Below are 21,272 nucleotides of genomic sequence, written 5' to 3'. Positions count from 1 at the left end.
CAAGTACACACACACACACACACACACACACACACACACACACACACAGTCGAGTCTCTTCAGAGGGACTTTAGTTGACATTACATTGAGTTACATGATTTCCTGGAGACTAACACCCCCCTAACCCCTAACCCAAACCTAAAGTTCACCTAAACCTAAAGTTAACCTAAACCTACCCCAAAACATGTCTTCACCTTAACATTTAATGACTTAATCATGTTTTTTTTAAGTCCCCAACATGTGACTGTAAACACACACGCACAGACACATGCACTAACCCTAACCCCTAACCCTATGTCTGTACTTCTATTTTAGTGAGGACACTCATTGGCAAAATGCATTCCCTAGCCCCTTACCCTAGCCTAAAGAATCCAAACTATATACCTAACCTAATCCGTTGGGTCTATGCTTACACACGCGTACACACACAAACACACACAAACAAAAACAAACAAAAACAAACACTCACAAACACGCACACACACACACACACAGCACTGCACAGGTTAAGGACTTCGCGCAGAACTTATCCTGTGACGTGATTGGATGAGGGGTGAGAAGGCGGGACTTCCGGCGGCGCAGGTTGGAGTAGAGTGACAGACTTCACGTCCATAAAAGTGGAAGATAAAGCGAAGGACGACGCGCCAGAGGTTTTAACACAGTAAGGACTCGGTGTAAGAGAGAGGGGCTTTAATGGCGAGGCTCGGACCTCACGTGTATTCATGTTTACGTCCTGTTCTTGGCCACAAAGCGCGACAACGTAAAGACGCTGAAAGCAGCGAACCGGCCGAGTAGTTGGGCTAATGTGCTGCTGCCTTCACGGTAGGCTCGTAAAAAGGTAAACTGGGGAAGTGAACACGCAACAAAAACAGTACGAGGCATCAGCTCGCTGCTTTGTTTTCTGTCTCAAAACTGCTCATCAGCTGGACTCTATATATCTGTATTCAGTTTGATTCAGGCTGATGACATACAATGACGAGCCAACGCTTTCCTTTTACCCCTCGTGATCTAAAAGGAACAGCTCTTTAAAACCAAACGCCGAATGACTCCTACTACAGAGACTCGTTCCTGTAATGAATTGATCCAGTAAAAGTAAAAACATCCAGTAAAGATGTATTTGTACTGATTCACCAGCAGTTGTGTAAAGCGCGATCACTTGAGTACTACAGCCGGACAGAGGAAAAAGGAAATAGATCACTAATACATTGGTGGAAGAAGTACTGAGACATTACTATAGCAACAAACTTGCTGCTGTGTGTTAGCGTCATGCGTTTTCAATTTAAATCTTGTGTAATATACTTTTATATACTCTTAAAGTATCTCAAATTAAAGTACTTATTATGTAATTATGTGCCTACTATGTTGAATTGCCTATTTGTAAATAACCTAGTATATCATTAGGTACATACTGTGTAATATTGAAGTTATTAAATTCATGTAGTGACATGTACAATAGTTGCCTCCTGAAAGTTCAAGCAGCAGAGTTATGAGGCAACAGGAAATGATTAATACTCAAGAAAAACAAAATGTCCTCAACCAAGTAAACTGATCTTCAATCAAACAATCTTGACTGACAGAAAATTGTCTAACTATTCTGATAATTCACTAATTATTCAGTAAAGTAATTCATTAAAAAGTTGTTCCAATTACTTTTTTTTTAGGATTAACTATCATTCTACTATAAATACAGAAAATGTAAAGGTAAACAAGCGCTTTGAATTCAACACCTCGGTGTAAGAAACTTTAGACAGATGTTGTTCACAATTTCCTGACATGTCATGAAGTAATTTATCATTTGGTTAATTAAGAGATAATTAACAGCCCCTCCTGTCTGACCCTGGCTGCTAACCGGCAGTGTCGGCTGACAGTCATGTTGTATGTAGGCCAGACTCAGGGCGAGGACTCAGGTATGTGACCATATTCTGGGTAACCTCTGATTCTACCTGTTAATTCTGAACTCCTCGAAGCTAAAGAACGTTTTAAAGAATGTTTCTGATGTGAAACCTTTATTTCATGTGAAAAAAAAATAAAAGGGCTATTTCACAGTTTTTCTCCATCCAGACCACATTAAAAAACACTATTTGGCAAGGCCAGGTATAGTGGTTCTATCTAGACCTGGTCTGATGTGGTCTGGGTGGAGAAGAATGTAACTTTGACATTGTGTTGCTTCACAAATAAGAAAGCGGTTTTACAAACCTGAAGACTGGTTTTAACATTCCTTCCACCGCAGAATCGAAAGCTGCTAATTGAAAGCTAACTTGAAATAATCAGCACTAAATGTATTAATTTTTCACAGCCTTATATCAGTGACATGTTGGCAAATGTTAGCATTTAGGTTCAGACTATTTCAGGTAGACAAAGACCAGAAGTGCACCACACAGTCTGAGTGTGTTTCCCACACACTGACATTAACATAAGATCCAGTCAGAAGCCGGTTTGCATTGTGTGGAAAACACCCAAGGGAGGCACCTGATGACCATCACAGGGCGAACTACAAACAGGGGACTCACATGCATGCCTCTTGGCGGTGTACAGTCACTGTCCAGGCCTTTGCTTGTCTGTGGAATGTGGGATTAAACGTAAATGGAAAAACACAAACGCACAAAGGGGAAGTGTGTGGCCTGAGGATCAAACCTACGTCCTTCTTGTTGTCACAGGCAACAGTGGTGATCCTATTGTGGCCAAATGTGTTTGCCCTCCCTCTGCTCACAGCTTTAATGAATTGAATTGTCCTCAAGCTGTTTGTCACGATCGCTGTGCTTGTTGTATGTTTCAACAATGGAAGCAATTCTGAAGATTAGAATCACAGTTTTTTTAGTCTGCATATTATTGTACAATGTTATTTTACTGCTGCATTGGCTTTTACGTTAAATTAAGTTGACTGAACAATCACAAGAACCTTTTGTTTGAATATTTCAATCAGAAAAATCATCAGGCGCGTGGTGTCCGCTGGCGCCCCGCACGCAGAGGCCTTGGTCCTCCTGCAGCGGACGAGGGTTTGGTTCTGACCCGGCCCTTTGCTGCTTGTCTTCCCCGTGCGCTCCCTCCCCAGTTTCATACTTACTGGTTCATACATCTTACTTTAAATAATCCTCAGGCACAAAATATATAGATATAACTTAACGACCAGCCCTTTGTCTATGGAATAATTATTAAAAGATTATCTAAAGCAGTAATGCAGCTTGTCAATTTGTTTCCCTGTGTTCTAGATTGTGATGATTTTCAGACATGGACGACATAAACCTTCACTATCGCTTTCTGAACTGGAGGAGGCGAATCCGAGAAATCCGTGAGGTGCGAGCAGTGCGATATCGGGAGCGGCTCAAGAGGATGCTGAGAGACGGAGACGTACTCAGGTATCAGTGATGAGAGTTCAAACTGGAGCTTGTCATGCGGTTCATTTCCTGGTTTTATGCTCGAGCCCTTCCTCTGCCTGCTGAATCGGCATCCCACTTTCATTTGGCAGAAGTGATTATTATCGTAATATTTGTTTCTGTTGGGATCTAGGTATCATGGGAATTCAGATGAAGTTGGCTGTTTCGTGGCTGGCCGGCCGTTGTCAAGAAGAAATCGCTATTTTGAAGTAAGTCTTGATATCCGTACTCTGATCACATGACTATTAATTTGACACAGAAGTGACAATAAAAAAGAGTCAAGGAGAGGTTACAGCTACACAAGTTATTTCCTGATTTGATTTCACATGAAAGTTTCCTGGCGTTGCTGCTGGAGGCTGCATCATGTATTTGGCCCACATGCTGTATCTTAGATTGATTCCCTCATCAAACTGTAACTCAAGCCTGTTGTAATCAGCTGGATTTTCCTTCGTGTAACGGAGTGAACGTGAAATGTTTTAGGAGTTAACAAGAAGAGTTAAGCAGTACAGCCATGCCACATGTAAATATACTGTGTGTATATATATCTATATATAGATATATATATAGATATATATCTATATATATATATGTGTGTGTTTACACTGTAAGAAAAAAAGGGGGTTTCAGTGTGTAAGATTTAGGTGAAAGGTATATATTGGAAGAAATGGAATATAAAAATAATCCGAGTGATTTTTTCACAAATTGTTGATTTCTTTACCCTGGAATGGGCCCTTTATATTTAAATTCTTTATATTTACATCTGGAGCGGGTCCTCTCTACCACCATGTTTTTAACAGTAGCCCAGACTGGACAATCTAAACACCTTTTGAGTTTTTATGAGAACTGAAGGCTTGGAGGGTGAGGTGAGGGGTATTCATCTGCAACACGACACTAGGTGTCACTCAATTCTACACACTGTAACTTTAATAACTTCATTAGTGCCCTTTACAAACTATTGTGGATATTTTGCAAAATAATCCATTTACTCAGCGTTTTGGTCTCTCATTCAAATGCAAACAGAGTTTTAAATAACTAACTGAGATTTTTACATTTGCATAAGGGTGACTGTGCCCTTACTCGGGCTTACTTGAGCGTTTGTAGTCATTTTTGTGTTCTCCTCTGGACGGAGATATAAATCCACAGTAGTATGATGTATGATAACAGTGGTGCAGGCCAGCTCAGGTTGGCTTGGAAAGGCCATGAAATGAAAAGAAAAGGCCAAAAGGGTTTCGACTTGTGATGTAGTGAACTTGACAAAGTTAAATATCCGTCGCTTTTGTTGTGTGATGTTGATGGACATCCACTGTCCCACAATTTAATACATAATGCTTTGTTCCTAAGAGTTGGAATTTTTTATATAATACCAAATCACAACATAAATTATCTCAAGGCTCATGACATAGTAATGTCGAGACCTTACAAAACATTAGAGAAAATCAAAGTTTGGACTTTTCAAAACTGGTTTTCAAGTAACTATTCAGCTCAGAAACATTTTAGAAACCTATTGGAGAATAAGCATGTAGTCAAAACAGTCTGAAGTATGTTTGATACTATTGGCTTTGCATCAAAGTCACGGTGTGATTGGTCCTTTGAGAGCACATCTACATCTCTGTAGAAAGTGATGATATACATTCATTTTTTGTTCTAAATGCAAAAGATTATTATGTAGTGTTCATTTTATTGCATTACTATACATTATGTAGGACACTGCCTTCATTCAGTGTGAGGAGAGGAGACTTGGCAGGCTCCTGCATCTGACCGCTCGCCTTCATCTTCTTAAACTGTAATGGAAAAATAAATCACGACACCTCCTGGGAATGGCCCACATCAGAGAAACAAAGATCTCTCACTTTGGAAATAGATTGGAGAAATTACTTGGCAGCTCTTTTTACATTGTGTGGTTAGCCTGGGCGTACAGTAATTACTGATTGTGTGATACTGATATATGGCCAAAATAATCTAATTAATTATGTCTCAGTCTCAACATAAAATATAGCAAATATCTATTTTTAAGACTCAACCAGCAGATTTTCCTCTGGATGCGGAACAGGTTTGACAGGAAAAACAGTTCACAAGTCAGCACTAAGTACCTTTTGTGAATGCACCCAAATGCATTGTCAATGTGGAGATCTGATCACTCAGACCACATTTGGAGAAACTCTGGGACGCAAAAGTATTGCACTGAGGCGCATGACTCCGCTGGTCAACAAGTGACTCTGCTCCTCCGATGTTTTCTAATCACTGTAGAACTGATCTTTATTAAAACCTGCTGAATTTATATTCATGCTCCTTGATAAACAGGGCGTCGCTTCTTCTGCAACAATGAAGTTAAAACACAGCGTTGTGTTCTACTGTCGGCAAGAATGTGTGTGCGTCTGTGTGGGTGTGTGTGTTTGTCTCTGTCCCTCTTCACGTCACAAACTGATAATCACATGTATTTAGTTATAAATCCATGATGTCGGATCATGACTTTGGATCGTTCCGGTCACTTTAACCCTGACGTCCTGACTGTGTGCGTCACGTTACATCTCGTGTTGGGTGTAGCAGGGGAATGCGCCGCACAGTGTTTAAACAAGTGTCTCATAAACTCTACAGCGAATCAAACAAACACAAAGTAAACGTCAGCCGTGTACGTGTCCATATAACTTTCATCAGTGATGGTGTTTATAGTGTAAAATGAGCACAGGTCAGAGGAAAAGTGAAGGGGAAGCTCCGGCATGAGACTCTGACACAGGACGACCAAACCTTTAATGAGCGTCTGTCCTGGTCCTGAAGCAGCGGTGTTTATTTTATGCAGAAACAGGACTAAAGGATCGCTAAAACAATGAACATAGCAGAAAACGTAATACGATTATGTTCTGTCTCTGCATCGATGCAGAGTCGTCCACATCTGCATCGCGATGCATCTAAAAATCGAGAAATTTCCACACCTCTATTCTCAACTGGTGGGTCTGAAGACTCGATTCGATGAAGGTGGCTTTCTCATCTTCCCCCGATACCTAACTTTCACAGAACTTAATAAATCATAGCTCATTACACATCATGTACTGGTTTGTTTATCACCCTGTTTTTGCTAATCCAGACAATGAAGTGAAAAAAACGCCTCGAGACCTGACTGTTCCTCGGAAGCAGTCATGTTCTAACTCGCCTAACACGCACATCCTGATGTGAAGTGTAACTGTAACCAACACTCTCAACCTTAGTACTGACATGTGCTTCAACCTCGTGACTCATTGTTTTGTGGGAGTCACGGAGGAGTAGGGAGGAAGCGATTTAGGTAAAATGAGCATATGAGTTAATACATGATATAAGTGGATACTGATTGTAGATCTGACAGTAGATATTACAGGTCATCTGCATGTTCAACACTGATACAGACAAACAGGGTCGTCTTCTTCTCAGTCCCATGACACCAGTGTTGAGGTCATGGGAAAGAACTTAAAAATTTCCTCTTCTCCGTGCCCTGGATTTGCCAGCAGTGCTCCGATTGCACTGCGTCCATCTAGGGCTCCCTGGGGATGATGTCATATGTTCAGTATTCAGTTATGATAACAGTGGTGCAGGCCAACTCAGGTTGGCTTGGAAAGGCCATGAAGTGAAAAGAGAAGCAGCGCCAACACAAAAGCAAAATACAGTGTAATGGCGTATAAAAATGTTGGGGTGGAGTCTGATTTTCCCTCCATCAAATCTCAGCTCCCCAGAAGTAAAGCCAAGATGTATTGATCGCCACCTGGTGGCTGTCTGTAGTATAGGTCTTAAATCACACCTCCTCCATGTTAAAATGTCAAAATATACGTCAAATAAATATTTTTCAAAGATGGTTTCAGCCATTTTAGGTAGTTGTTATCACACTGATTGTCCAAGTGTTAATTCTTCCAGTAAGTTTGGTTTTAATTACTAATTAAATGCTATAAAAATGGGATGAGACTGACTCGTGATTGTTTGAGCGGGTGTGAGGATGTGACCTCAATACTGGCTCCATCCTCTGATTGCTACTGCACAGACTCTGTGTCCAAATGTGCAAGATGGCAGCGTTTGTATTCAGGATATTTTGGCTTCATTTCTGCATAGCTGGAGGAAGTGGAGATTGGTCGTCCATCTCGATATCCATGTCTGTCCAAACAGAAGTTGTCATTGCCTCCAAAAAATAAATCTTCCTGACTAAAGTGATCTGACAGCACCTGTAGTGCAACTGGCATCAAAACTGAATTTGTCCAGTACTTACGTTCATGTCTAAACAAATACCTAAAAACTATTGAGTTTATTCTGTGATAATTAGCAAATGTTAGCATGCAACATATAAAAGCTGTAAAAAAAATATTACTTTGCTTGCTCAAAACCTATTTATTACCTCCACCAAGGAAGTAATGTTTTTCGCCCCTGTCCACTTGTTTGGCTTGATCTGGACAAAGGTGCAGATCCAGGATTTTTTTAACATTTAACTTTGTCAGCTTGTTTTATTTTTCAATGTTTTCACCAATGTCCAAGGGAATAATTCATGGATCTTAATGAAAAAAGGTGTATTTAAGGCACTGATATCTAGGAGTGTGTAAAATCTGATTCAGCTTTGGACCTTGGTCGAGCTATTGAGTGTAATTTTCATCAGCAAATGTTACCATACAACATGTAAAGGATGTATAAATATATTACTTTTCTTGCTTAAACCCGATTTATTTGTGGATATAGATTATTTGTAATGTACACATCTATGACAGTGACTGATTCACCTTTTTCTAACAACATTTACAACAGAAAAATATATTGATAAGTTCTAAATAAATTTGTGCATGTCCTTCACATTGACTGCACCCTCCCCTCCTCTTCCTCTGTTATAACGAATTTGTTCTGCTTATATGCTCTCACATTGTAAAAGCCTCCTACACGTTATAAGTACTTAATGACTGGATGTGAAAACATAGTCCTTTAAATCCTCTCGTTAAAAGATGTGCCAAAGGAACGATAGAATGACTCCTCACATTTTTTAATTTAGCAGAAATATTCTATTGCTTCTGGCTATGCTTATGCTCAAGTCTGCTAATAAAAATGTTTGTCTTTAGAGATTTATAATCTGCTCTTGTGTCTTGGTGATAAATCCACCTGTGGTCTTTGCAGGTGACAATCATGGATACAGGAGTGAGGGGGATGATCGCTGTGGGTTTGGTGCCTCAGCTCTACAAACTGGACCACCAGCCGGGCTGGCTCCCACATTCTGTGGCTTTCCATGCTGATGATGGCAAGTACGTGTCACTGATAAATGTATTTACAGCCACACTGTAGACTGAACACGTTGTTAAGGATACACAACATGGCACTGCAGCAGAAAACTCTAAATCTGAGTCAATGTAATGTTATACAATTCGTGAATGTTTCACACATCCCCTACAGAAAAGCTACTGTGTGTAAGTAGTAGTGGCACAGACTGAGGAACTGCGGGCAGAGCACTTTTGTCTGTTCATGAAGAGCTCAGTCAAACAAACTTGTTAAGGTCATGACAGGACACACTTTTATGTTTTATGCTCAGTTCTCGGAATCCTTTTACAACTTCTAGGAAGAGAATTTTCTGTCAGTGAGAGAACAAAACTTGGTCTGATGTTTTAGGAACTTGACCAGACGTAGAGAGCCTGCTCATACACTCTCTAACACTTCCCCTAAAAAGTCTCACAGTGCTGGGAACTCAAAGAAACCAACATCACACAAGCACTGTAGTTTCTAACATAAAGTTTGGACTCATTATTTTTTATGCCTTCATTAGAGACAGTTAAGAGACTACAGGAAATGACATGCAGCATTTGGCGTGATTCGAACTGCGGATGTTTCGGTTAATGGGGCAGTACCTTAAACCAGGGCGCCCCAGTAATTTAGATTTTTAAACATCTGGGATTTATCAGTGTGATAAATGTGACTCAGAGTTCAACTAAAGAATGGTGAAAACATGCAGGAGCGCTTCTAAGGGACTTTGGAGACCTTAGGCAAAAGGGGGACCTAGGGGGCCCTAGATTGAACCAAACCTACCCCCATTCTCCTCAACCAAACCTCTAAATTAACAATGCTTTTGGCAGAAAGTAAGTGGCATGATAGATTCATAGAATCTAAGGGGCTTGTCACAAATTCGTCATTGCTGTGGATGAACGTAATCAATTGTACTCAGGGGCCCCCTCTCAGCTCAGGGCTGCTTTTCCTCCCCTGTTGCAACACCACTTCAAACATTAATAGCATACTTTTCTTTGTTTTGTAATACCTACTGGGAGACGGATGATGCAAATGAGCGGCCGATTATGTAGTATTTTTTCTGAATGGTCATCCTCTGAAGTTTTCCTGCCAAATCTGAAAACGATGAGCCACGGTGATCATCAGTTCATCCTGTTCATCATGTCTTTCCACAGGCTGTACAATGGCAACACTGTTGGGCAGCAGTTTGGTCCAAAGGGCTGCAGAGGTGACAGAATCGGCTGTGGAATATCCATGGACTCAGATGATGGACAACTGACTGTGTTTTTTACCAAGAATGGTAAAGAAGTGAGTATTTATCCTTGCATTACTTTACTTTACACTGAATGTCTTTAACTAGCATAAGTTTAAAAGTGAATGCCTATTTTTTTTGTTCAGTTCATACTTTGCTAAACAGTATGTGTTGGCGAATGTGTGCTCAGGTCGGTAGTGTGGAAATCCCAGCATCGCCTGAAGCTCTGTACCCCGCTGTGGGAATGCACTCTTTGGGGGAGGAGGTGCTGCTGGACCTGAATGCTGAGTGGGGGATGGAGGAGGATGATGGACAGATGATTGTGGACAGTCATGAAGAGGACTGGGGCCGTCTCCATGATGTCAAGGTGACCGGCACGGTAAGTCCTATCAATTTTACAGTGAATAAAGAGAACGTAAAATCTGAAAGGTTGTCGCCCACATAAAGCCTCACGCTGTGTAATGACTGGCTGGTGTCAGTGGGAGGATGATCTACAGAAAAACTGCACATAAAAGGTTAATTAAGGTCGGCGACTCACTGATTGGTTTGGCTCCTTTTTTCCCGCCCAGTGGTGGGTAGAGTAAACAGAAACAGTACTCAAGTAAAACTGTTGTTACTTCATAATTATTATACTTGAGTAAGAGTAAAAACGCACTCAAGTAGTGAGTAACTTCATCAGAATGTATTGCTTTCAAACTGGTTATTGAGAGGTAATAACAATGTAAACTGCACGTTAATTTTCATTAATAAAGTGACATATTCAATATCAGGCAAATGCCAAAATACATGAGGTTAAGCAATGTTTGCTTTCAAACATCAAGAAAAAAACGTGAATCCGCATTGGAAACGCTTGGAAACGCTTTGCATAACAAACTCAAAGTTTGCTTACAAATATTTAACTTATTAACGCAAGATATGAAAATGCAGAGATTACAAATTTAAATCATATTCCAATAAATTAAACAAAACAAAAAATCTATGTAAGGAAGAAAGGGTTCTATCAGAGTAGATAATATCAGACTTTAAAACTCTTCAAGTTACAGGTGTGGGACTTGGAGTTTATGTAAATTGATAAACTGTTCAACATTAGTGAGTGTTTTATTTACATGAGATACTAGTGATAGTTTTGACACTTTATGTGAATATAAGCCAATTATATAATTTGTCTATCATCTGTTAATGTTTTATTATGAAAACCGGAAGTACTCACTTGCTTATCTCGCGAAATCCACTTTATAATTCATTTAAGTTGTGTTGTTGTGTAGAGATTTCTTTTCAGGTAGGTCCCTCATACTGATCACTTGTCTGTAGAGAGTCAGAGAAATGAGTGATGAAGTCTCTTCAGCTGCTCTGAGCCGCTTCAGCATGAACCGTAAAGGTCTAAATATGAGCACACTCCAGATTCAGGGGCGGTTGATTTGACTATGGAGATACAAACGACCTCTGGATTGGCCGCGGTGGAAAATCGATGTGTGTCCGCTCAGCTGCGTGTAAAAATGATTAAATCATAGACATGTAAAAGTAGTGAGAAGAATGTGGCCCAATATAACGGAGAAGAAGTCCTTTCTCTTTCATCAAAGATGTAACTGAGTAGGAGTAAAAACTATTTAGCAAAACAACTTCTCTCAGGAGAACAATTTATTGAAAAAACTACTCAAGTACATGTAACGGAGTAAATGTAACGCATTACTACCCACCTCATCATCACTCATGTCAAACTGCTGGCTGTTAGAGTTGCATTGTGGGTAAAACCATGTTTTAACAAACAAGAAAGATGATTTGTATCTTTTTTTAACTGTCCCTTAGCAACAAAAACAGTCCAAACTTTTATTTGATTATGATTTTAAACCAAATCTTAATACAGCAACTCAGATATACTGTAAATATTAGCTGCTGAGATAGAAAGAGATATTTAGATGTTCTCAGAGGTGCTCATTGACCTCCTCTATCTCTCTCTGTGTGGGCCTCTACTCCTCCATCAGACAGCAGGGCTGCAGTGTTTGTGTCTGACTCAGACACTGATACGCACAAAACATGAACAGAAAGACGATGGGAGGAGATCGCAGCTGAATCGCCCGCAGGCAGGAGCATATAACCTGCCACCCTCACATTCATTTATCCTTTATTTTCACAAATCTGGCTCTGTTCTCACCACAACCCACAGTCTGAACTCCCTGTAAGTCATCACTTAACCCATGTGCGTGTTCTTATATGACATGAAAGCTGCCACAACAGGAAAATGTCAATTGCAAGTTTGTTGTTGTACATCTTGGTGTGAGTTTCTTTTTCTACTTCAGGGCAGTAGACTAGACTGCTCAGTCTAGTGGGGCAATTAGTTTTCTTTTTGGGGGGGGCACCTTTTCACACAGTGGACATAGTGTTTTTCACAATTCTTCCCAATAGGAAATTCAACCAAGCTGTGGTATGATAATAATAATAATAATTATTCCTTCAATTAGACAGATTACTATGACTATAGAAGAGAGCATAATGTAGAGTTCACAAAAAGTTCAATCTGTCAAATGCTGAATACAATATTTCCTGAAAATAAACTGAAACTGGCTCAGGTGTTAACAGATTATTAAGATATTACTTGTTAACTTTCATCTGAATAAAGTCTCAGGTACAACACCAGAGCAGCTGTTTACCTCTATGTGCTGAAAAAAGAAGAACGAGGTGTATGAAGAAAACATCAGGTTCTTCAGAAACGAATCCTTCTGAAAATGAAATGACTACCGAGAATTAAAATGTAGTTTATACATTAGAATTCATTTCATGTGAATATGAATATGTGTAATTGAAGTGTTATTAATGCTCTGGTAACAGTAGTTGGGTTTAATCTGGGGATCACATTTTCAAACACTACTGTTAATCTCATGCAGCCTGCTTATTGTCATAAAAGACAAATGTATTAAACTAGGGAAATATATTTAGAACTATGTTATTAATACACTTTAGAATGAGATGTTCGACAGAACAGCTTGGTCCCTTAATAAAAAAAACTAAAAAAAATTTTTTTCATTAATGTTTTTATCTTGAGATGGTCATATTCATCTTCTGGTGATGTTTTGGAAAGGATTAATATTTGTTGGTGCTGAGTTCCGGTGCTGGAGGTTATAAATCAGTTATGTTGTTCCTGTTGCCGTAGTTTGGTTGTAGAAGCCAAACAGTGTGATTCAGAAAGCAAGAGTCCAAATCTTGTCCTATTTTTCCCAGAAGGAAGGATTGTGGCGACCTATTTTTCCATCTCACCATCTCACATCCATATTAGGGTTATGTCTGAATAAAATACGCGTCTCATCTTGTTGAATTCTTCTCTGTCCCAACCTGAGAAGGAGGCAGCAGCCATGTCAGCGCAGGAGAAGAGTTTGAGTCATTACGAGCCGTTGAACGCACTCCACTCGTGGTTGTGCACAGCCCAGCTGACACACAGAAACATACAGTAGTCGTAGTGCTTCATTTAGCCTGTACAAGTTATTAAAGACAAGATATTGTGAGGGTTATTTAAAATAGCACGGATTTGAATGAATATCAATTTAATAAAGCAAAAGTAATGACTCAGTTACCACAGTACACTGTTAAAGCTTCAAAGAAAGTAGTGCATTAAGCATTATGGAGGTTAGTGGAACAGAAGCTACTTTGGAAATGGGGCAGGACCTCAGGTTTCTATATGGGACAGGAAAGCTGCTTTAAACCGGCCTGTGTAACTTTTCTGAACATCAGCCACTGTCGCCACAGTGACAGTTAAATGGTTTCTGTTTAACACTAAAACAGTAGCACATGTAGAGAAGACTCACAAAGTCAACTAACAGACTCAGTAATGTTGTCACATAGCAATATTTACCTAACGTTACCTTCCCATATCAGACTATTTGTTGGCAAACTTATCAAATAGTGCAGCTTTAATTATAAATAACATTTAAACCTTAATATCAGTGCACACCAAAGACTGTATATAAAGATGGACCACATGTCTCCACTTCATTTGGAGTCTATGCAGTAGAGATTGTTGAATGGAGTTGAGTATTGTACTCTGTTGTATATTGTACTGTTACTGTAATCTTGGAGTAGGCTGGCACAGGAATTTCCTGCGGGATTAATAAAGTCTTATTTTATTGAAGTATCACCAATACACTTACTCAACCAATCACGAGTCAGTCTCAGCTGTCAATCACAAAGTTTGACCCTGTTTTTATCAAATCAAACCAAAATTATCAAAATTAAATGAAACTTGGACAAACATCAGGGAAAAACTACCCCAAACTACAGAAACGATCTTCGGGAAAAATAGCTTTGACTTAACATATTACAGCTGAATACTGTTTTAAATTATTGTCCTCATATAAATCCTATTGACTCATAGCATGTGTGTTTCTCAGCTGCTGGAGTACATGGGGAAGGGGAAGAGCATTGTGGACGTGGGCTTGGCTCAGGCACGTCGGCCTCTCAACACACGCTTCCACTACTATGAGCTGGAGATCACAGATGATGGAGAGAAGTGTTACATCGCCCTGGGTCTGGCACGCAGGGTAAGAGTCTCCTCGTTTTATACATCACCGTAATGATCACATGGCATCGTCATTGACAGGCCTTGCGTTACTTGCTGTACAAACTCTGCGGTTATCTGCCAGCAAAGAAAACCTGTGTTTCCCTGCTGTCGCAGCTCGTCATCCCTCGCTCTCATACGCACCGCTGCGCTCACTGTTTCCAGTCTGAGTGATGGATGACTGAAAGAGGAAAAGCTATCAACAGAATAAATATTGTCTCATTTTGCCCCCACATCTGGGTTTCCATAGTGAGCAGGTTTCAATTGCATACTAACCGACAACGTTAACTACGATACTGTGAACATTCGTCTGTTTGTCTCCGTTCTTTGCCATTAAAGCTTTATTTTGCTCCCTGTGTCCAAACAAGAAGGAGAAAACAGAAAAGAATTTAAAGTGTGCATGATTTCCTCAGGCTAAGCAATTAAAGGTTGATAACCCAATTAATTTGGAACCGTTCTATTTAATCAGAAATTATGACAGCGAGTGAGGATCCATATTTTGGAAATAAGGTGGGTCTGAAAGACAACTTGTTGAATGTTTATACTTGAGCGATGCCTCTGGCCTCGAATGAAATCATCATGAACTCGTGCACATCCTGTTTAATGTAAATAAAGCCGCTTAATAATTGCTGCAGACGCAGTCGTCATGTGATTTAAATGACAGATGTGAAAGGACGTGCGGCTCAGTGTGTTGTTTTTTGCTGTGGGGTTCAGCGCTCGCTCTGCTCTGTTATTGGAAGCTAATTGATCCAGCGTCACTCTAATCACGCTGCTGTTTTGCCAGCTGTGATGGTCCCTCTCTGATTGGGCAGTGCCGTGGAGCGTTCTCGCTCTCACCCTGAAACGTGGAGCTCAGCCGTCAGTTACTGTGTGGGCGTGTTGCAGCCTCAGCTCAGACCTGCGTGGAGAATAGACCTCTTTTCACTTCACTGTTGTTTTCCCGGAATTGTTTTCTTAACGTGTCTGAGGTTGTGTTCCACCTCCCATCGTCTCCTGCCAGAGACATCAGGCACGTTACCGCTTCCAAAATCAAAACAAATCGCTCTCTTTCTCTCAGGGAAACACATTCTTTACAGTTATTCTATAGTTGCTTACATTAAATGAAGCAGGAATTGTTTATGGTGCATTCCTTTGGTCATTTAAACTTCTGATTCTCTCATTACAAACACCGTATTGCTTTAATTCTGTGTAGTTCCTCCAGTCATATCTTATCACCCTTTCAAAGACTCAACTGTTTTTGTGGCCATCATCACTTTGGACCTCTGTCAGATCTGTTTTCTTGTGTGAAATCCGATAGGAAGGTTAGCTGGCGTTGAGGTGATTGAGCTGATCAGTATCACACTGAAAGTGGAAGATGTTGGTATGCTGTTTGTTGACAAACCATCTTTTTGAAAAAAGAAGAGACGTATCTCTCCATGTACAGATCTTAATCTAAAATGCTCTACAGGGAGAAGCGTATACTCATAAATCAGAAGAAAATCAGGTTGTGTTTTTTTATATTTTGGGGAAGTTATTGTCTTTGCTAACAGCCCTCACCATAGTACATACTCTTTTAAGTGTCTTCTTAAACATACTTTTATCGGAGAGCCTTTCCTGAGAGTCTTAACTGTCTTTTAATTTATGTTATTGAGCATTTTACACGGCACTGGTATTTATACACTAATTTATTTTACCTGCTTTCTTCTTAACCTGAAGTTGTATTACCTGTCTGTTTTTAACTTACTGCCTTTGTAAAGCACTTTGTAACATATGTTTTGAAAAGTGCTCCATAAATAAGAATTATTATTATGTTATTAAAATACAATGATACATTAGTTTTCTGTTACTGGTAGCTCTGGGAATCTGGGCCATTAGCAAGCGGCACACAGGCAGTGTGCGGCCAAAACATAAAGACAGTGGACTGTGGAATGATAGAGAGGGGACCCAGGTTTACTGCCTTACACAGGTCATGGCTTGTTTATTTGTGTTAACATAAATATCCCAATGTCCCTCACACAATCTCTGCATGTTGCACTAACACACTAAACAAAATAAATACATAAGCACAAAAATAAAACTACATAAAGTTACATAAGACATTCTCTCAGAAACTAAATAAGTGGACTTGAAACCCAAAATAATTTAAGCACATTAGTCACAATGCTCTTTACACGTATTAAACACTAGTGAAACATATAAACAACCTTTACACAACAAGCTCACACACACTCTCTTACACTTGCACTGTAATTACCGCTGTAATTACCGTTTACTTACAACTGGCAAAAATAACAATTAACAATACTAGGAACACATTTCTCTATGTTATAGATTACTAATGTCAGCTACACACACACTTGTGAAACTGCAACGTAACTTCACCGTCCCTGTTAACACTATGATCGTCGTGACTGCGCTCGTTAACAAACTACATTTCAAAAACCAACATCTGACACGTCTCTCTACTACATTAAACAGTACACAACGACTTAAAGTACCTTTACATTAGCTTAACAACCAATGTTGTCAGTATTCAAATCATTTTACAAAGTCCACTTACCATACCCTGAGAAACTTTCCATCTCAGACCTTCTCACAAAACACACTGATGTGGAAACGTAGAATAGTTTGAAGCTGAAGATCAACATGATACTATGATGTACTACATTGTATACTTGTGACTACTATGTACTTCTGCATCCTAACGTTCTGTGTGGATTTACAGGACTACCCTAAGAACAGACATCCGGGTTGGAGCAGAGGGTCAATAGCTTATCATGCAGGTGAGTTCGGGCTCATCGTGTTGTGCATGATGTGTTTTATCTCATTACATTTGTACAGTATCATATCTTACATCTTGCAGTTTACACATTTACCATGCTACAAATGATCACATTGGTAACGGCACCAAATCATCACTAACATCTCTGTATGGATGGAATAGTTAATAGTCTTATAATGCATAGGCAGGTCAAGTTACATATTTGAAAGGTTGTATTTTAATTCTTTTATCAGCAGGAATGGGCCAGATGAAAAAGATTCATGTAAACATTGGCAATCATCTTCTGTTTTTTCAAATTTGCATCTTAATTGTATCACAGTCTCTCATGTATGAAACATGATGCAGTACTCAGCCCCCCCCTTGTTCTTCACAGATGATGGAAAGTTGTTCCAGGGCAGCGGGGTTGGGGATGCCTTTGGACCGCGCTGTTTTGAAGGGGATATTATGGGCTGTGGGATCATGTTTCCACGTGACTTCAACCCTGGTTTGGGAGGTGAACATCTTCATGTTGTTTCTACATTTTTCAAAGCCCTGCGCCTCACCATGTGCTGCAGCCTCTAACCGTCTCACTGTCTTTCTCTGTGTCTGCGCTCTGTCAGATGACGCAGAGGACTGGGACTTCGACGTGTTTCCCAAACCCTGTGAGGTGCAGAATGACTTGTACGCAAACAACGAAGATGAGGAGGAGGAGGAGGACGAGGGAGAGGATTTGGAGGGGAGGAAGGTCACAGTGAGTTTCTGTCGGAGTCTCGGAATATGAAGGCAGGGACTTGGCTGCAAACATTTACAGGATTTCTTTGCCGTCATCTTGTGTTTGAACAGGTGTTCTTCACCAGAAATGGAAAGGTGGTGGGCCGGAGAGAAGTGGCCTTGCCGTTTGGAGGCTTCTACCCGACGATTGGCATGATGAGCACTGGGGAGAAGGTCAAAGTGGACCTGCACCCCCTCAGTGGCTGAGCCGAGGGGGCAAATGAAAACGGTGAAGTGGTGAAATCAGAGCTCAGGTACATTTTGGAGAATGAACAATAAATAATACCTCCGCATCCGCAAAGGCTCCAAGATGTTACTTGAAAACTCACTCCAGTGTTGAAGGTCACTGTGGCTCCCTGGTGCTGTAAGAATTATTTAACATGCTGGTAGAATTGTTTTTAAATCAGGAATTATCAAAAATAATGTATGTTAATATGACATGTGCCTAAAAATCGTTTTATAATGAAATTATTTTATACTGAATGAAATTGTTTCGTCATAGGTTTTAAAGGGTAAAACACTATTTTTGACAATTTAAATCTCTAACAAAATGCCAAAAAGGGTCTCGCCAGAGTATTGAATGTAAAAATCCGAACAGAGCAGGCTCCAGTTAACAAATCAACCCCATCTGTCCTCATAAAAGAAGCGTTGTCAGCAATAATGAATGTCGGCAGACACGTAGCCCCACACTCGCACTCTGCAGCCAGACTGTGCTGATTACCAGAGGTCTGATGGGTTTCTTCCCATTGACGGTGTATTACTGACACTCAGTGGTGAGAAAAATCATGTTCTTCCAAAGAAACCGTTGTGCACTGAATGAACAGCGAGTTCACTCTCTGTAAAACTAGCTGCTTGATCGCTGTCGTCCTGTATGAGTGTGGGTGGAGTTACTGCTGCATATTTATCAGCAAATGTGCAAGTCACTTGTATTGAGCACTGTGGGATAATTGGGGTTCAATAACAATTTGTTGAAACTCAATCCAAATTATAATTATGACCTTTCATTATGATATTGAAATATCTGTTTTGTTTCTAACTCAAGGTTGGTTTGATGATCATGACTGGGTCACTTTAATCGGGTACAACTTTAGTGTTTAATTGTACTGTTACAGGCAATGTACCGTCATTTGATACATATACAGATAATATTTGTCATAAACATCTGCACCTAAAAGATGATACATCAAAACCAGAACCCTGTCAAAAAAACCAAAACACATATCTAAGGCTCTCCATGATTTTTGAATATGAACATTCTTATTTAACCTAAACCCAAACAAAAAAAACCCAAATAATTAGGGCTGGACAATATGGACAAACTAAAAAAGAAAAAAGCCAATATCAATAATTACCTTTTTTTTTTTTATCAGAGGCAGATCAGTTATGGTATTAGACTTCCTCACCGTGCTTGGACAATGCTATCTATCAATCATAGTGATGCTGCTTTTTCTTTATGAGAAGCTCGTATCTTTTTGAGGTTTGGAGCATTTTTCAAATTGAGCCCCACAGAAAAGACACTTTGTAGATGTGTATGGTATTAGATGTGTTGTCTGTGGATCATTCGTGTATTTTGGAGGAAATAGATACCAACTGTCACAAAAAGGGAAAATCATCAAGGGCAAGAGTATCAAATCCTGTCAGGACAAGAACAATTAATGACCACACGTGCTATAGTTAAAAATGTCTGAGTAGTTAGAATATTCAATCAAAGGTCTGAATGTTGAAAATGAAGCCTTAACTAAGATTTGCTGCTCTTGATATTAGAAAATGAACCAATGACCTTGTCTTTTCTAAGATCATGTTGTGATTGTTGTTTTAGCCATTGTTGGTAACAAACTGTTATTTACCTGTAAAGCTTTTTTTTTTTACGATTTTAGGAGTTTCCATTTTCCCCATGTTTGTGTCAATCGTAAACAATGGCAAAGTTAAATGAATAAAAAAAGCTTTTGTTTTGTGATGCCAAATTTTGCACACAATGCTGCTTTGGCATGAACTCAGACGACACTTGCATCAGGTTTCCCTGCAGATCTCTGTGTGTTGGAAGTTTTTCGTTTTTCGTCCAAATAAGACAATCGCTGGCGACAGCTGTGACTTAAATTTTTTACTGTGATACTGTTTATTAATGTTTCAGTTTATTTTAGATCTGCATAAACGGTTATTACTGTGCACGTCATCAAGATACTAAGGGCACTTTACAGTAGAATACTGATTTGCTGAACTTCAAATGTAAAAAAAAAACTAACAAATGACCTGTGTGAAAACGATCGAGTGCGGATCCTTTATTAAATGAAACCCTTGCAGTGGGATCCAGGAAGGTGATGGAAGTGCCCATTCGACATGTCCATAAACTGCCGGTCACTAAAAAGGTCTAAAATAACAACTTCTTGGCTCCAATATTCATTTGAATAAGGTTGATTGAAATGTTGCTGTGTTGCAAAAAGCTTCGGTTCTTCCACGTTTCATCATTTTGCTGATCACACTGTGTGTTAATCATCTGGTTCACAGGAGCAAATAAAGGTCCTTTGCTGCTGTTGCCTGTCTGCGACATGTTTGTGTATATATATATATATATATATTTTTTTTTTTAATTTGGTGAAATCAATCTTCAATCAAGTTAAACATGATCATGGTGTTTTAGTACCTTCCCATCCTGCCTGTGAATCCACTCTGTTCCTCTTCTATGGTTTTGAATCCTGTTGACTTTCCTCTCATCCATTCTCTTTACACTTGAAGCAATAAGACAGATATGCCAAAAATAATTAAAAGAATGTTCACACTCACTGCACTGCTGTCTCCTCTCCATCCTTTTTTCTCTCAGGTTTAATCTGGAAAACCTCTTCTGCTGGTGATGACTTTAAATGTAAATTGGATCACATTTTGTAATGCAGGCAAAATCCTGAAACCATATTATATATGGTGAATACTATTTCCACTTCTGCACCGGGCTGAGCTTTTACCAATTTAAAGGTTGAACAATTGTTAATCCTTGATGGCTGTTCAGAGAAAAATGTAATTTATGGCATTTGTTTTTTTTTTGGTGTTAGAAACCTTTTGTAATATGCTGAATATTTGAAAACGGCACTGCATAATACAAGAGAACAAATCCTGGTGTCTTCATAAGAGTATGAAAATTGCTAAATTTAACAAAGTATAAACCTTTGACAGGTTATATCTATCATCCAATGAAGAGTGCGTATTTTCTTTGGCATGTTTGCCATGGTTTGCCTCTTCTCAAGCAGAAAACTAATAAACTACTGTATAAAACACAAATCCAGAAGGTCCAAAGAGATGACACAGGTTGGGATAGAATACAAGTTTATCAGCAAAGTTTAACGGTAACTAAATATGCTGGTTTGAACCGTTAAGTATAAAGTTTGACCA

The 21,272-nt window shown here is 39.5% G+C and overlaps 1 protein-coding gene across 1 annotated transcript; it reads left to right on the top strand.

The window, feature by feature from the left end:
• Positions 1 to 542: 542 nt before the first annotated feature.
• On the top strand, positions 543 to 20,676 carry LOC118104452 (SPRY domain-containing protein 3). Its single transcript, XM_035151328.2, has 11 exons — positions 543 to 661; positions 3,210 to 3,356; positions 3,508 to 3,583; positions 8,487 to 8,611; positions 9,758 to 9,890; positions 10,025 to 10,213; positions 14,214 to 14,363; positions 17,085 to 17,142; positions 17,515 to 17,634; positions 17,741 to 17,871; positions 17,964 to 20,676. The coding sequence occupies exons 2-11, from the start codon at positions 3,229 to 3,231 to the stop codon at positions 18,096 to 18,098; spliced, it is 1,245 nt and encodes a 414-aa protein (XP_035007219.1). The 5' UTR covers positions 543 to 661; positions 3,210 to 3,228; the 3' UTR covers positions 18,099 to 20,676.
• Positions 20,677 to 21,272: the final 596 nt, after the last annotated feature.

This window comes from Hippoglossus stenolepis, chromosome 3 (assembly GCF_022539355.2).
Source record: "Hippoglossus stenolepis isolate QCI-W04-F060 chromosome 3, HSTE1.2, whole genome shotgun sequence".
NCBI classification, from domain to species: domain Eukaryota; kingdom Metazoa; phylum Chordata; class Actinopteri; order Pleuronectiformes; family Pleuronectidae; genus Hippoglossus; species Hippoglossus stenolepis.
This window is presented reverse-complemented; position numbering and strand designations above follow the sequence as displayed.

Coding starts and splice junctions, on each gene's coding strand:
- LOC118104452 (XM_035151328.2), top strand. CDS start 3,229: ATGGACGACATAAACCTTCACTATCGCTTTCTGAACTGGAGGAGGCGA. Junction 3,357..3,507: donor AGAGACGGAGACGTACTCAG/GTATCAGTGATG, acceptor GTTGGGATCTAG/GTATCATGGGAATTCAGATG. Junction 8,612..9,757: donor TTCCATGCTGATGATGGCAA/GTACGTGTCACT, acceptor GTCTTTCCACAG/GCTGTACAATGGCAACACTG.